Below are 16,700 nucleotides of genomic sequence, written 5' to 3'. Positions count from 1 at the left end.
ATTTTCCTGGTAGCCCAATGGTTTTCAAACTTTTTCTTGTTGTGACTCAATTTTTATATCACAAATTCCTGGCAACCCCTGGAGACATTTTTTTCTCTCTAAAATTTGTTTTTTAATCATAAATGTTATACTGTGTTACATACATATAGGAGCCAGTATTAGTACACAAAGTGAAATATGCAACCAGTTCAGATATTTTCATACTGCAATTTACTTGAACTAGATTTATAATTGAGAACGTAAACGTATAGAAATACCTTTTTTTTGGTTTGTGTGTGGTGTTTTAATTTCTTCCTGCAATGTATCTATTTCTGTCATATTAAGTATTGTTTTTTTAATTGTGCAAAACAGATTAAATAAATTTTTATATATATATATATATATATATATATATATATATATATATATACATATATTATTTTAAAAAAAAATTTTAATGAGTAATGTTTCTATTTTATTATTACTAGACATTTCAGGCAACCCCATTTTAACATTATTTCCAGGCGACCCCACATGGGGTCATGAACCCAAGGTTGAAAAATGCTGCTCTAAGGACACTGTTGAAATCTAATAATAAATAATTTCTTTAATTAAAAAATAGTTTGAATGACTACTTTGATTTTATTATTACTAGACATTTCAGGTCACGACCCCAAGGTTGAAAAACCCTGCTCTAAGGACACTGCTGCAATTATTATTATTATTATTATTATTATTATTATTTATTTATTTATTTATTTTTAATTAAAAAAAATGTCATTCGAATGAGAACATTACTTGATTTTATTATTACTAGACATTTCAGGCGACCCAATTTAATTTACAGGCGACCAGACATGGGGTCACGACTCCAAGGTTGAAAAACCTATGCGTCCTGCTCCTGCTGCTCCTGGCTCTCTCCTCCCTCCTATATAAACACAGTCGCTCTCTCTCCCGCTGCAGTCAGTCCTTCTCGGTCAGGCCATCATGAGTTCCAGGCTGGAGCACCACTTCTTTAGTCCGACCTCTAACCGCAAAGCTCGGCCCGTCTCGGTGTCCCCCAGCAGCGGCTTTCACTCCCAGCGCCGCCGTGTCACCCACAGCCTCCAGCCGTCCTCCAGGGACGGCCCGGACACCCTCAGCGGGGACATGAAGCACAAAAGTGAGAAGGAGGTCCTGCAGGCGCTCAACGACCGCTTCGCCGGCTACATCGACAAGGTTCGGAACCTGGAAATGCACAACCGGAACCTGGAGGCAGAGGCGGAGGCGCTGCGGCAGAGTCAGTCCGGCCGGAGCTCGGTGGGGGAGCGCTACGACCGGGAGCTGTGCGTGCTTCGGGCGGAGCTGCAGCATCTCACCGGGGACCGGGCACGAGCTGCCGCCGAGTACGAGCACCTGGATGACGACATCCACCACCTGCATGCGCGGCTTAACGAAGAGACGCGTCACCGCGAGGAGCTGCAGTCAGCCGCGCGCGCCATGCAAAAGTACGCGGAGGAGTGCAGGCTGGCGCGTGCCGACCTGGACAAGAAGCTCGTGGTCCTGGAGGAGGAGGCGGACTTCCTGAGGAGTAACCACGAGGAGGAGGTGGCCGAGCTCTTGGCGCAGATCAACGACGCGCAGATTAACTTCGACACGAGGGACGTGGGCACAGCGGACCTCACGAGCGCACTGCGAGAAATCCGCGCGCAGCTCGACAACCAGGCGACCATCAGCGCCACGCACGCGGAGCAGTGGTTCAAAGGTAACAGTGTGTGAATGTGCATTTTTATTGTGTGTTGATGGTGTATTTTGTAGTACTTTTGGAGTCATTTAGTGTGTTTTTAAAGTCATTTTGTATATTTTGTTGTCAAATGAACTCCTTAAACTACAATTTTTGGGCAAATCAATTGAGGGGCCGTTGAATCACTTGTATTGTAAAGGCAAAATGACAGCATCTCTGAGGGCGTTTAGCTTTACACCTTAACTTTTAACCAATGTCAGAGCCGCTCTGCTGCTGCAGCTGTGCGCGTGCGTGATATTATTTATTATTTGCAGTCGTTCGTTAAAAGAGCTGCAAGATACAGAAAGACTGTAGGGCATTTACCCATCTTCTCTTAATCTGGACCTGCTGTGGCTGTAATAAGGAGAAAATGCATCTGCATAACTTGTATTTTATTGATTTATTTAAAATATAAAAATACATTTTTTTTTTAGAGTAAAAAAAATGAATGCAGTGTTATTTTAACCCCTAGTCAGAGTGATTTGTAAGCATAGAAGAAGACTGCAGCAGTGCTGGTGTTATTAATAGTCAATAAATCATTGCAACGTGTCTACTGTTGAACCATCTATGCCTTTTTTCAAACTAGCACAAGTGAAAGTTATCACTGAACAGTCTTGGTTAAGATTGTTTAAGAGTACTATCATTTCTTTAGAGTCACTATAGTGTTAAATTCACCACCACAAAAACACCATCAGAGTAAAACCAATACTGGCAAATGCTTTGCTGTTCCTATACATAAAATATGGATAAGCCAAACTTAAGCATTTTTTTACTCAACAAAAAACCACAGGCTTAATAATGATAGTTATTTTTGATGATTTTCACTAAGCCAACTGAAAACTAAAGAATAATTAATGCTGCCTCTTAATTTTATATCAGTTGGTGTGCATTGATCTCTGTGTGTTTTATTATAACCTTTTATTTACATGCACAGTCATGCTTTCAAGGTCACAGTGTGGCACTCTAATATGTGCACACTCATCCTCGTCACTAGTGTTTGGATGAGACACAGTCAATGACTTTGGGGTTGGATTGAGACTAACTTCACTCAACAAATGTTGCTGATGGAGGATTGATCTTTGGCTCCCGTTTGTGGAATTAAAACCCACATTATTATCATCATCATCAGCCTGCACACGCACTACTGACATGCTGACCTAGTCAGGTGTGTGTGTGTGTGTGTGTGTGTGTGTGTGTGTGTGTGTGTGTGTGTGTGTGTGTGTGTGTGTGTGTGTGTGTGTGTGTGTGTGTGTGTGTGTGTGTGTGTGTGTGTGTTCAGCTGACTGCAGCAGAGGTGTGTTTTGGCTCTGAGGAGGACTGGTGCTGAGTCAGTGCTTGGACCGACGAAGGTCCTGTGGTCATGCCCTTACGCTCTCTGATGGATTGAAGAAAAAAAAAAAAGCTCCTTTTAGATCAAATACAGACCAATTTGATCTCAAGCGTGCAGCTGATTTTAAGGAGGAAAATTAGCGATTTTCAACATTAATATGCCCTGTTGCACATTCACATATAACTGATATAAAAAGCATCAACAAAATCCCAGAAATAAGTGACAGATGTCAGTCACTGCAGGATCTTCACTTAAAATTGCAGTATGTAGGTTTTTTGGCATCATCTGGTCAAAAATCCATAATCCATCATCTTTGAGCACATTGTAATCCAAAGTGTTCTGAGTGGACAGTTTCTCTTGGCACCTGTAAATTAGGTTTAGAAATCCAGGAGCGTGACACTGGATTTCTTTCAAAAAACAAAGTGCTCCATGAGCTGTTTTGGGCTTTACTAGCATCTTGTCAAAAATCTACGCGTTCATAATTTGAGAGTAGGAAAAGTGCAATGGCAGATGTTCCAGCAGAAGTCCTCATCGCGGCCTTATGCACAGCGGTTACACGGCAAATCAAGAGGAAAAAGGATGGCCGAGGTGGAGAAGCAACAGAATAAAGGACAAACATATATGGGAGGAACGGACTCCGTAGCGATCCGCTTTCAGTCAGTGCGCAGTCTGCCCCACGTACCCAGTCAGGGAGAGAGTGACAACAGACGGGACAAATAGTTTGCAAACCTAAAAGAAACAAATCCAAGGTGGAGAGAACAGACGTAATTCATTTATAGTCTGGACATGGAGTGTCTGTCTGCTCTGCAGCTGGGATCAGGAGGCGGAGGAGTAGCTGTGAGTAGGGATGCATCGAAATGAAAATAAATATCGAAATAAAATATAACGCTTGGCTGAATACCGAATATCGAATGCGGTTAAGTTTTTCAAGATTCTTTTAATAGTGCATAAGGAGAGAGAATACATTTTTAGACTTTTTTTTTAAATAAAGTAAATGTTTATTGAATATTCTGACATTTTTTAAATATTCCAGTAGCCTTTGCTTTTCAAAAAAAAGCACAACAAAGTTTTTCATTTATATTAGCCCTTCAAATAAAACAAGACATGCATTCCAAAAAAAGCTTAAGTGCATTAATGGGGAGGTATGATGAAAAAAAATCACTTTATAATAGTTTTGCTACAGTGATAAACTTTAGCCTCATTCAAAGGACCAAAGTTGAAAAAGTTCTGTTTTCTCCCTCCCTTGTTATTCCACATTTTGTAAAAAGTCAGCTCCAAACGGCCGAGTTGGATTTTGCACACGTTGGCAGGTGACGTCACCTACCGGAAACTCCTACTGACAATCCTCTCTCCTCCTACCATGGATATAATACACGCCTCCTAGAATGTGAGCTCCTCCCTCTCCAACTATCTTACAGCTAAAACAACACTGCGGTTTAATATAGAATATATATTATACTTTATTGTCATATATGTAAATGAAAAACTGCACTACTTTTTCTGCTGCCGATCGTGTTGGGAGTCACTGCTTGGAGGCACGGACCCATTGTTTACACACATCAGCTGTTAGCACTCCTTGCTAATGCTACAGCAGCCTATGCAGCGACACCCGGTGTAGTGTAAGGAGAAAACAATGGGGATTAGGGATGTAACGATTAATCGTAAGGCAGTTAAAAATCGATTCATATGTGTCACGGTTGATATCGATTTTCTGAAAATTGAATCGCAGTACCTTTTTTAAGTGTAGCTATCCACAAGTGTAGGCGACGGGCGGAGTCTGCTAATACTTTCTTTCTGGCCGACCTCTACTCTTAATTATGTTAATAAATGATTCATTACCCCTTTAGCACCGAAAGAATATCTGTAAAATTACTTGAATATCTGTAAAAGTCACATTTTTCTATTAGCTCTGTCTGCTAGCATAGCTTCTCTTCTTCACTGCAAGATATCTGCATGCCAACCGACCACTGTGTTACCAGCGCCCTCTGCTGGTCCAAACAAATATGACGTAAATCAGTGCAATCACGATTTATTTATTTTTTTTAAGTCCAATTGTTAAGGCACAAAATACATTTTCAGTTGCACTTTTAAAAGAAAAAGAACTATTATGCAGTTTTGCATTGTTTATTATAGAACCAGAATTTAAACTAATAGGCTTCATTTTCATTTGTGTTATTCCTTTATTTATTTCATTCAATATTTATTTTTAGTTAAATTGCATTGTTTTGAATAGTTTATCAAGGAATTCTTTTGACAATGAAAAATAAAAGGAAAATAGTACCGTATTTTTTTTCCCAAAAAAAAATTTGTCTACGGTCCCATTTTGTAAAATAAATCGTGAGAGAATCGTATCGTGAACCCAGTATCGTGAATCGAATCGTATCGGGAGTTGAGTGAATCGTTACATCCCTAATGAGGATGTTTACGGATTCGTGGCTCACAGCGCTAACAATGGACTCGGTTTTAGGAATTAAACTGCTTCCAACTTTTACGCGGTGACGGACGACGGAGAGCGGTAAGCAGAAGGAAGAGAGTCTAGCTGTGTTTGTGTGTGGAAAGGAGGAGCTTATAAGTGGCGTACACTTTCTTTTTTACGTACGCAGCGTTTATAAATGAGGCCCTTGAAAAATGGTTCTGTTACTGGCACTGGCACAAGCACTATTACCTCATAATTTCATTAAGCATTTTTTCAATGTTTTCTTTGATGTTTATGCATTATTTATACATAATGAATGTAATCTGTTCATTAGACATTTTTTTTTCTAAATGCATAGATGCATACAACACTTTTGACATTCCACCTAGAATGTTTATATAACATACTGTATGCATTTCTTGCTTTCAGAGATTCCTAAAGATAGGAATTATTCTCTTACTGGAAAATGTTTTATTAGATGCTCTGACACATTGAATGTACACCCCCCCCCAAAAAAGTAACTAAGTAACTTTTACTCTGAGTACATTTTAAGTGTTCTACTTTTTACTTTTACTCGAGTAGATTTTTACAGCTGTAACTTTTCTTCTACTTAAGTAAAATTTAATCAAAGTAACAGTACTTCTACTTTAGTAGATTTTTTTTGTACTCTTTCCACCCCTAATATTAGACCCATCATCTTGCACAAAATGAATAATTCTTTTTCTCCTATATGTATTAAGTGCCGCACCGGTATGGCATCATACTTTCATTGCTTTTGGGAGTGTAAGATGATGTCCAGATTTTGGACGTTTATTTCCAAGGGGATTAGTGGGATATTTAAATTTAAAAATTAATAAAGACCTTGGCGTTTTCCTCCTTGGCCTTTCCTCCAGGGTACCACGCCTCCCTGCTACATATTATAAACTTCTTGAGAAGCTCCTTGTAATCGCTCGGAAGTGCATTTTGCACAATTGGATTAAAGATTCTCCACAGAGTATTACCCTTTGGGACAGAGAGGTGTTTGGCACCCTCCCCCATGTAAGATTACAGGCTGTCTTAAAGGGGAAAAATGATCTGTTTTTAAAGATCTGAACACCTTTTCTAGATTATTTACCTGTGGACCTGAAGAATTTGCTTCTTAAGGGAAGACACTTCTCTGAGGAAGTCCCCTCCAATAACCTTTACGTGATGGCTCTGATGACTGGTTACCCTAAAATGTACATAAAGTGGGCTTGACATATTTTAGCACTCTCAAGGTTATCTGTTTATCATAATCATTATTATTATCATTCTTTATTTTTGCCCTTTTATTTCATTATTTCTTTACATACTATAAATATTTTCATAATTTCCTCTGTTTTTCTGTGCTCTTATACATTCCTTTAGCCTCATTCAGAGGGCCAAAGTTGAAAAATGTCTTTCCGTTTCCTCCCTCCCTTGTTATTCCACATTTTGTAAAAAGTCAGCTCCAAACGGGCGTGTTGGATTTTTCTTGCGTTGTGACATCACAACACGGAAACTCCTCCTCCTGACAATCCTGGCTCCTCCTACCCTACATAAGAATTTGAGCTCCTCCCTCTCAAACTGTCACAGGTAAAACAAACACTGTGGTTTATTATAGAATATACATTATACTTTATTGTCATATACTGTATGTAAAGCTACATACACAAAATGTGTTCTCTGCATTTAACCCCTCCCTGAGGACCAATTAATATAAGGGACTGATCAACATCCCATAGTGATGGACCAGGGAGATTAGAACCAGTGAGCCTACAATTACACGCCTGCTCCCTTTATCCACAGATAATATATTTACGTTCAGTATATAGATCATCCAGTATGTAGATTATCCAGTATATTAATAATCCAAAGCGCAGTGTGATCGCTCACAATCAGTTCCATTTTTAGGAGCCGTTATATCGCCTGGTATCACCTTTGATGTGATCTAACGTGTTTGTGACCCAATGCGACGCAGCGGTTGGACAAAACAAATGATTATCACCTAAAATGGACTATTCCTGTAATTACCCTGGAGCCGCGTTTTCGGACTCACAATCACAATAGCCGCTTAAATAGCCATGTGTTTTACTGTAATGTGCAGTTTTTTGGCTGAAAACAATAACATGAGTGTGTGGATAGCAAAAGAAAATCGCTGTTTGTGATGAGCCTCTACAGAGCGAGGCATGAAGTCTACGTCTACAGACACGCCCTCTCATGCATATGCATGAAGGTCCCAAAACAACATGTTTTTAGATAAGTCAGAGGGCTATAATTCCAGAAAACAGGCGAGTCTGGGAGAATAAACCTCAAATACTATGTTGTTGGGTTATTAGAACAAATGGAGATGGGTGAAAAATAGCATAATACTGGATCTTTCAGGACGCTTCATCTGAGGGCATTTGGTCTGACAATGACTGAGGTTTTGCTGATACCTCACCTTGAAACCTGAGGATGTCATAAAATGTACACCGTACTCGTGTGTGTTTGTTGGTGGTTTATCTTTCAAGGTATTTCTATGTTTTACTGTCTGCAGTGCGCGTGGACCGCCTGTCTGACGCTGCCAGGTCCAACCAGGATGCTATCCGTGGAACCCAGGAGGAGATCCTTGAATATCGCCGTCAGCTCCAGAGCCGCTCCATTGAGCTGGAGATGCTTCGAGGAACCAAGGAGTCATTGGAGCGGCAGCGCATGGAGAATGAGGACAGACACCAGGAGGACCTGAACTCACTGAAGGCAGGATATCACATCACATCCCACTGTGATTCACAGCTTTAGCAGGATGTTTGGTCTGTGAGTGGCTTTGCTTTCACTTTTTGCAGGAGACCATCAACCAGCTGGACCATGAGTTGAAAACCACAAAATGGGAGATGGCCAGCCAGCTGAGGGACTACCAGGAGCTGTTGAATGTGAAAATGGCTTTAGATATTGAGATAGCTGCTTACAGGTTGGTCTCACACTTTGAACTCGACTGATTACTTTGATCAAGTACATCACATGTCAAAGTCAAGGCCCGGGAGCCAAATCCAGCCCTTTAAAGCTCCCACTAGGGGTGGGAACCTCTGGGTGCCTCACGATACGATACAATACGTGATACAAAGCTCACAATAACGATTATCTCACGATATGACGATACTGCGATTATCGATATATTGGTCAGAAATCAATCTACGATAATCTATGACAACAAGAAAAAAAAGATTAAGTGAAAAAATAAAATGTTTATATCTCTGAAAGACAATAAATTGAAAAAGTGTCCTATGAACAGTGGCATTATATTAGTGCAACATTTCTGTAAATAAGTGTCAACATACCAATGTAAACGAATAAGTATCTCCAATAGTGCTTTTTGTAACCAAAAAATAGGGTCTTTCTTACCAGTGACACCATTATAGTGCAATATTCCAATAAACAATATATTTGTTCCTTCAACAAACAGTGACAAAAATTCTGTGAAGACCTACCTGCACATTTTAGTGAAAAAGCAGAAAAAGGTTTTGGAAAAAAAAAAATTATAATTTTTTTTTTAATCGATACTTAGTGCGAGCATATCGATAATCGATCGTGCGGAAAAATATTGGAATATATCGCCATATTAAGATATCGTCACACTCCTAGCTCCCACCCACTCCTTCTGTTTACGGCCACCACCATTATACGTAAGCTGGGTATTGCTATGTCACCTGCTTCAATTTCTCCACACTTGTCACCAGACTGGCTGAACTGATTACACAACACAATAAGCACAATATGCACAACTATAACATCACACCTCACGCTCACTTTAAAGGGGACATATCATGCTAAATCCACTTTTTTTGCCCTTAAATGCATTTTTTTGTATATATAGAGTGTTTAGAAGTACAGATAAAATCAATTTAGTCTCTTCAGGTGCTCCGTTGATATCTTTATATTCTGTTTTGGTCATATTTTTCAATCTGTTTCGATTTTTCTATTCTCTATTACGTTTTTTGAACTATTACGTCACAGTATTTGCAGCGGAACTGCTAAATTAAGACATCGACTCCAGGTCCAACACTTCGAGCAATCCGTCATTTTTATTTCTCGCTGTGATTTTGTAGTCCAAGCTCAAGGATGCCGAAGTTACGAGAGGATAAGTCAAAATGTTTGGTTGTTGGATGTAGTAACCCACACGCTTCATTACAACGTCTCCCAGCATCAGAACCTTTTCAAAGTGCCTGGTTGAGTTTTATTTTTCATGGAAATGTACCCACATCTGTGGGTAAGGTCATTTTTGTGTGTGTGAAGCACTTCAATGATGACTGCTTCTGCAACCTCCACCAGTGTAAAGAAGGATTTGCCGAAAGACTTTGTCTGATTGAGGGTTCAATTCCTTCTATCTTTGGAGACGATGAACAGAGCACTTCGGTAAGCTGTAAATAACGCTAAAAAGTGTGATGATAAGACGTCCCTGTCATTGTTTTGTTAGCATTAGCAGTTGCACCGTCTTCAGACTTCATATGTTAGCGCTGTGTGCTCGTTTTAGATCCTTGATGATATGGCCTACGTGATTTAATTTAAGTCTAAAGTTTTCATTAGTCATTTCATTTTGCCGTTTTGTTCTCTGAAAAGACTGTATTAAAATGCATTTCGTGACGTTAGCTCGGCGCTAGCGTTAGCTCGGTGCTTGTGTTAGCTCACTTGTTAGGGTTCTGCAGGTTCATCATCTTCATTTTCATCTCGCTCCGCCGGGTCCGACTCTGGCTCGAGCATGTAAGGCTGGATGGACAAGTCTTCCGTTGTTGACATTTTGTAAATAACCTCTGAATAAAAAGTTTATGCGCCGCTACATAGCCGTATCTCTTCTATCAAACTACAAAAATGGCCAAGCAGGGTGGAGTTGAACCGAGAGGGGGCGGGGTATGAAGTGTCTCATTTGCATTTAAAGAGGTCGCACCAAAACGAGTTGCTTTCAGAAGCACATCAGAAAAGGGGTAGAAAAGGGGCCTGTGGAGCTATAATAATGAGGAATTCAGACCCAAGCAGTGCAGTTCCGCTTTATATAGACCACAACTATATGATTTATATGTAAAAAGGAAGGATTTAAAACCATGATATGTCTCCTTTAAAACAATCAAATCTTCCCCATCCCTTCCATTTCCGACCCTGACTGCCTCTTCCCTGTTCCCTTCCCCCTCACCTAGCTGTAACACTGCCCTCTCTTTTTAAATTCTCCCTTTAATAAAGTGTTTCTTACCCTTCCTTAGGGAGATGGTGATGGTCACAATTATGCAAATAAAAAAAATTAATTTATGTAATTGCAATAACAAAACATGCAGACAAAGTAGAAGGAAAAAATAAATAAATAAAGCTCACAGGAGAAAGTCGGAATGACAATGAAATCCTTACTTACTGTGTAAATCACCATGTAATTCAATTGCAGATATTTCAGTCCCTCTAAATACACACATTCAATGAAACTGCACATTTTTCACTGTTTTCCCATGTCTATATCCCATGATGGAAGTAATTTTTTTATCTCAAATTGTAAGTATTCTGTTTTTCCAAAATCCTACAAGATTTCCCCAAATTAAATAAAAATTGGTCACAAAATCAGGTAAATTTAAGCGTAGATTCTGGGACTGATACTTACCACTTGGATATTGTCAGTGCCTTACATACTTACATACAAATTAGTAATACTTGCTGCATAACAAGGCAGTCTAGTGATTTGTTTTTGAGGTAACACACTCATGCTAATAAAATCTTACTTTAAGCAGTCTTTTGAACCCCTCATTTCCCACAGTTTGGACAATCATATCATTTACAGTATAAAATGTTACTGCTTTTGTTAAATTAGGCATGGGTGATATGGACCAATATTCATATCTCAATTTTTTTTTTCAAAATGGCGAGGCGATATATACTCGATTAATTTTTTTTATTTTCAACATAGTTTTACAAGAAAAACAATAATGGGTCATGGAGAAAAAAATGCCACAAAGACTCTTTTATTAATCACTACAGTACATTATCAACATGTTGAGCTACTTTTGACTTTTTCCTTTATTAAGGCTGAAATATGTGATTACATTTTGTAGTGATGCTTTTTTCAGAGCAGATTTTAGTTGCTGAAAGTAGTTTTTAAATCACATTCAAGAGGTGGTCCCTTTAAGAAAGTCACAGTCTGGAGGGGCCACATGAGAGGTGTGTAAACAGCCCCAGGAGCTGCTGCAAAGCGGCTCACGGCGAGTTAGTTACAGAAACGAAATACATGCATAAATACATTTGCTCAAATGTCTCTCAGTGCTTCCAACACTTAGAACTGATGTAGACGGAGATCTGCACTGAGCCTTCAACAAGTAGCCGCTAACTCAGAGAAAGCGGCAAAAACTCTGTGTGTCTGTGCAATGGGAGGGAGGAACGAGGGAGTGTTGGCAGAGCGTACTTCTGCTCTGATTAAGCTCTGGTTAATTTTTGGGTGTGTCTGCAGTGCTGACATGAGCCTGACTAGCAAATGGTGTGAAAAAACCTTTAGATGTGCTGTGTATGGGGGCTGTAAAGAATGATTAAAGGGGGGGGGGGATCATGTAAAAATCACTTTTTCAAGCTTTAGTGTGTCATTCCCATGTGTTTCTCAGATTGATTCACATATTTTTGAGTAATCTTTAAATCTCCTAGCAGCCATTTTCCTGCTGTTATGCTCGAAGGGACGAGGCTCCGCCTAGGGGACGAGGCCCCTCCTATGTTCTCTTCCTTAGTTCAGCCCACAGCACCTGCCTCCGCAGATTTAGCTTTTAATTTACTTATTTTAAATAATTTTGTAAGTAACCCCTGGCTTATGTTGTCTGTACTAATTAATGTACGCATTAAAATAAAAAATAAAATAAAAATGTAAATAAAACTCGCGCCCTTCCCCCGCTTTTAGCTCCGTCAAAACAGCTGCAGTCACAGCAAACAGCTGAGGGATAACTGTGTGTCGATTGGTTTACTCTGCTCATCGTAGTAGCTGCCTGCCTTTAGTTTTTAAAAAGGCCTCAGCGAGTAGATTTATGTTTGGATGTAACAACAGTTCTCTTTTGGATGAAACAATTTGTCAACAATGGTTGGAGTTTATCTTTGGAAGCAGCCCTCGTCCCAAAAAGATCTGCTATGTTTGTTCCAGGCACTTTTCAGATGACTGCTTTAAAACAAGAGCTTATTTGAAATTGGATTAATAAGTACACTGACACTAAAAAACTGTGTGTGTCGGTGACAGGAAAGAGATCTACGTCTGTACATTAGCATTCCTCACTTTGATAATCCTTCTAATGTATTGTAGTGATGTAAAATGTAGAAAGTAGCCAAATAGAAAAACAGAAGTAAACAAAATCCATGCATGTTTGTACGAGCACTGAAGGGGGAGTGTTCATGGGCGCGTCAGACAGGCTTGGAGTTTCTTAAAGATACAGAGGCGAAATCGAAGCTTCATGAACCGCTTGCTAAAGAAGGAAATTTCCTTGAAGTTTTTTATATATTTGCTGCATTTTCCCCCAAAAAATGGGTAGCATAGTTATTTGAGTTAGCTATAGAATGGTACTATGTGCCTGAAAATAACATGATCCCCCCCTTTAACGGCTCTTTAGGGTCGAGAACAAATTTGACCATAAAGTTCTACAAACATTCCGAATCAGCATTAGACTTACTCAATGTCCATAGAACGCACACAAAAGGAGTCTTCCACATCTGTTGGCAACTCTGAGCACACAAGGCTGAGCAGTGCTCAGCAGTTCTTGTGACATTACATGGTGAGGCGTTCAATGCGCCCTGGGAAGGACAGTGCTGAACAAATAGGTTTTCAGACAGGCGCACGGCACCGCAAGGGATAAAATGTGCACTACAGACGGTTCTACAATCTTTGTGATTTGGCAGATTGTCGTCATGTTTTAATCCTTCACGATCTAATATTACTTTAAATACTATTATACGTGGAAGTGCAAACTAAGGCACATTAATGATAAAATTGCTTGTTTTACGGCATATAATCTGCGGCCCACTTGAGATTAAACTAGTCCGTATTTGGCCCCTGAACTAAAATGAGTTTGACACCCCTGAAGTAGATGTAATAAACTCTCTGACTGTGTGTTTTTTGTTGAACACAGAAAACTGTTGGAGGGAGAGGAGAATCGCTCTGCGTCCGGCAGGTCGTCGTACTCATACATGGAGGGACGGATTTCTGGCCTCTTAAAAATGAAAGGAGAAGAGATTTCTGACACGGTGATTGTGGAGGAACAAACCGATGAGACACAAGTGACAGAGGTGACCGAGGAGGCAGACGAAGCAGAAGAAGATGATGAAGGCAAGAATGATGAAGAGGAGGAAGAGGGAGAGGGAGAGAAGGAGGAGGGAAAAGGCGAGGAAGAGGATGACAACAACAACAAGGAGGAGGAGGAGGAGGATGGAGACAGAGCAGATGAGGAAGGAGAGAAGTCTTCCTCTGAATCTGCTCAACCAGAAGCACCGTCTCTGAAACCAGCCGAGACTAATTCACCAGCAGCGAAAACCCCAGAGCCCAAACCGTCTCCTCCCAAGAGCCCCGAACCACCGAAGCCTGCGGAGAAGGGGAAGGAAAAGGAGGAGCCTGCTACTGCTCCTGCTGCCAAGGATGCTCCTAAAGAGGAGAAGGAGGAGAAGAAGGAGGAGGAGAAGCCTCAACCGATCAAGGACGACAAAGGCAAAGAGCCAAACGACAAAGAACCAGTGAAGGATACGAAAAAAGAACAAGTTCCAAAAAAGGACGATGAATCAAAAACTCCCAGCAACGTCTCAGAAGACAAAGCAGCTTCTAAGTCTGAGCCCACAGAAAGCGCTGCATCAGCAAAGGACAAGCCCTCCGCTCCAAAGTCAGAGAAAAACACCCCTGAGCTCAAAGCAGCGTCTGACAAAACCGACAATAAGGAGGAGAAAAAGCCAGAGGAGAAGTCTGCATCCAAACCTCCTGAGCCTGATAAAAAGGACACGAAGGACGAGAAGAAGCCCGAGGAGAAAAAAGAGCTCGGTAAGGATGAGAAGAAAGAAGTAAAAGAAGGAGGGAAGATGGACAAGGCTGAGAAATCCTCTGGTACCGAGTCAAAGGAGAGCAACGAGGAGAAGGCCAAGAAGTGAGGCTGCAACGCCAGGGTCAAAGTTCAATGAGGAGACGCCAAAGAACAACAGAGAAAGTTAGATTTATCACTTAGAGCAGGTTACAGTATGTAAAGCAATAGTAAAATATCACAGCCCTGATGCTTCCACGTATGACTGCAGTGAATGCACCCTCCAGGGTTAGGCTCAATTACATTTTTCAATTACAATTACGTCAGAAATGATCCATGTTCAATTACAACTCAGTTATGATTACATTGACCAGCAGTTTTTCCAATCACTATTAAAATTACAATCACTAAGCCTTTAATAAATAACCCCATTAAAATTAACCTTCCTCTTATGTTAGCTTTTTGTTAGCATCTCTTATGATAACGGGCCAGTTTTGACCCATGTCTTCAATCAGCTGTAAAATACACTAAAAATATTATCTATCTAATTCACTTGTGTCAAACTCAAGGCCAAATCTGACCTTTTAAAGCATCCAATTTGAGAAACCATGAATTATTCAGTTGTATGTGTCTCCAAATTAATTCCTCAAATGCAATGAAACGCCGCAATATTAGCAAGGCTCACATTTTCCCCACGCTTATATCACATGGTGGCAATCGTTTTTTAAAAGAACTCTAATTTTTTCCAAAATCTTGCAATTTTCTTCAAATAATTACAAAATTTCCCCAAAGGACAAAAAAAATTGGCCAATGAAGATCCGGCAGAGATTAGTATCTGTCAATTATTGCTTTGATATTATCAGTGCCATACATATTTTATAAATTATTTATACCTGGATGTGCAAACTAGAGCACAATAACGAGTAAATAACTTATTCCCTGTCTTAAATCTGTGGCCCACTTAAGATAAAGTGCTCTGTATTTGGCCCCTGAACTAAAATGAGTTTGACACTTCTGATCTAATTTGTTTTTCATCTCTTGGTTACCTTGTTAGGCTTCTTTATCCATGAAAATATTGGCATTAATATTCTTAATGTGGGCATCTGAGCCTTTATTCTGTCCGTATAGTCCTAGATTTCAACTGTTTTTTTTTTTTGTTTTTTTTAAATGGTACAATGATCCTCAAGAGAACTAACATGTAAACTTTATATGAAACATTTTTATAATGGATTACTACATAGGCCTATGTGTAGATCTACAACACGGATCCCCAGTTTTGCATTTAATTACATCGTAGATGACAGTTTTTTTATAAAATGTTTATGCGAATTACAATTACAAAGTCATTTATCTGAACTCAATTACAACAGCAACATATTTTTTCACTTACGATTTCAATTATAGTTATCTCATAATTGTAATTAATTGACCCCAACCCTGGAATGCACCAACAACGCCCTCATCTTTATGTGAATGTGAAACAAATAACAAGTGCATTAAGCTGAGCCTACACACGCCTTTAGGCTAGAGATGTCAAAGCAGAACGAAGCCACAGATTGTTGCAGATACTATGAAAATGTATATTTAGATAGTCACAAATATCTAGATTATATTTACAACACAGACTTGAACTTTGCTTGTTGTGCACTTTATTTACTGCTGCTTATCCAGACAGACGAGCTGCAGCATCTCACTCCTCCCTGTCTGTGATTTTAGGATAAATAATAATAATACTGCGATGTGCAAATGGCTGAGTGTATGCAATGTGAAACAGTAAACAAAGTAATGAAAAAATGACACGGCGTCTGGCGAGCTTTATTCTTTACTTACACAGTGAACATGTCCATATATTAGTTGTTATTCTTTCCTAAGGCTTTTTTAAGGTGAAAATCTGTGAAATGCTGCACTGCAGCAAAGCTGTGGGAACCATTAACAGCCTGAGCTTGTGAATAATCACCAGCACTGCTGCACATTTCAATCACAGAAAGAAAGATTGTGGCTGTGTTGGAAATACACTACAAACTCAATGACAGGGTTCCTGCAGATACTGCAAAAGTCTTCAAATGCATTCACTTCATGAATCTAAAAATAAGGCCTTAATTGTCATTAAAATGTCTTAAATCAATGTTTCAAAAGTCTTACATTGTATGATCTTATGATTGTAATTAGTCTCATTTCAAAATAAATGGTAACATTTTTTATAAATTATATATAATTTACTGTAACATTGCACAATCA

At 39.6% G+C, this 16,700-nt stretch overlaps 1 protein-coding gene across 1 annotated transcript; it reads left to right on the top strand.

Moving 5' to 3' along the window:
• The first annotated feature begins 926 nt into the window (after nt 1-926).
• On the top strand, nt 927-16,188 carry LOC114469866 (neurofilament medium polypeptide-like). The gene is made up of 4 exons (XM_028457745.1): nt 927-1,723; nt 8,024-8,223; nt 8,310-8,434; nt 13,590-16,188. The coding sequence occupies exons 1-4, from the start codon at nt 967-969 to the stop codon at nt 14,590-14,592; spliced, it is 2,085 nt and encodes a 694-aa protein (XP_028313546.1). The 5' UTR covers nt 927-966; the 3' UTR covers nt 14,593-16,188.
• The last annotated feature ends 512 nt before the right edge of the window (nt 16,189-16,700 follow it).

The sequence above is a fragment of the Gouania willdenowi genome, chromosome 9 (assembly GCF_900634775.1).
Source record: "Gouania willdenowi chromosome 9, fGouWil2.1, whole genome shotgun sequence".
Classification (NCBI taxonomy): Eukaryota; Metazoa; Chordata; class Actinopteri; order Blenniiformes; family Gobiesocidae; genus Gouania; species Gouania willdenowi.
Note: the sequence above shows the minus strand (reverse complement) of the source record. Positions and strands in the feature narration are given on the sequence as shown.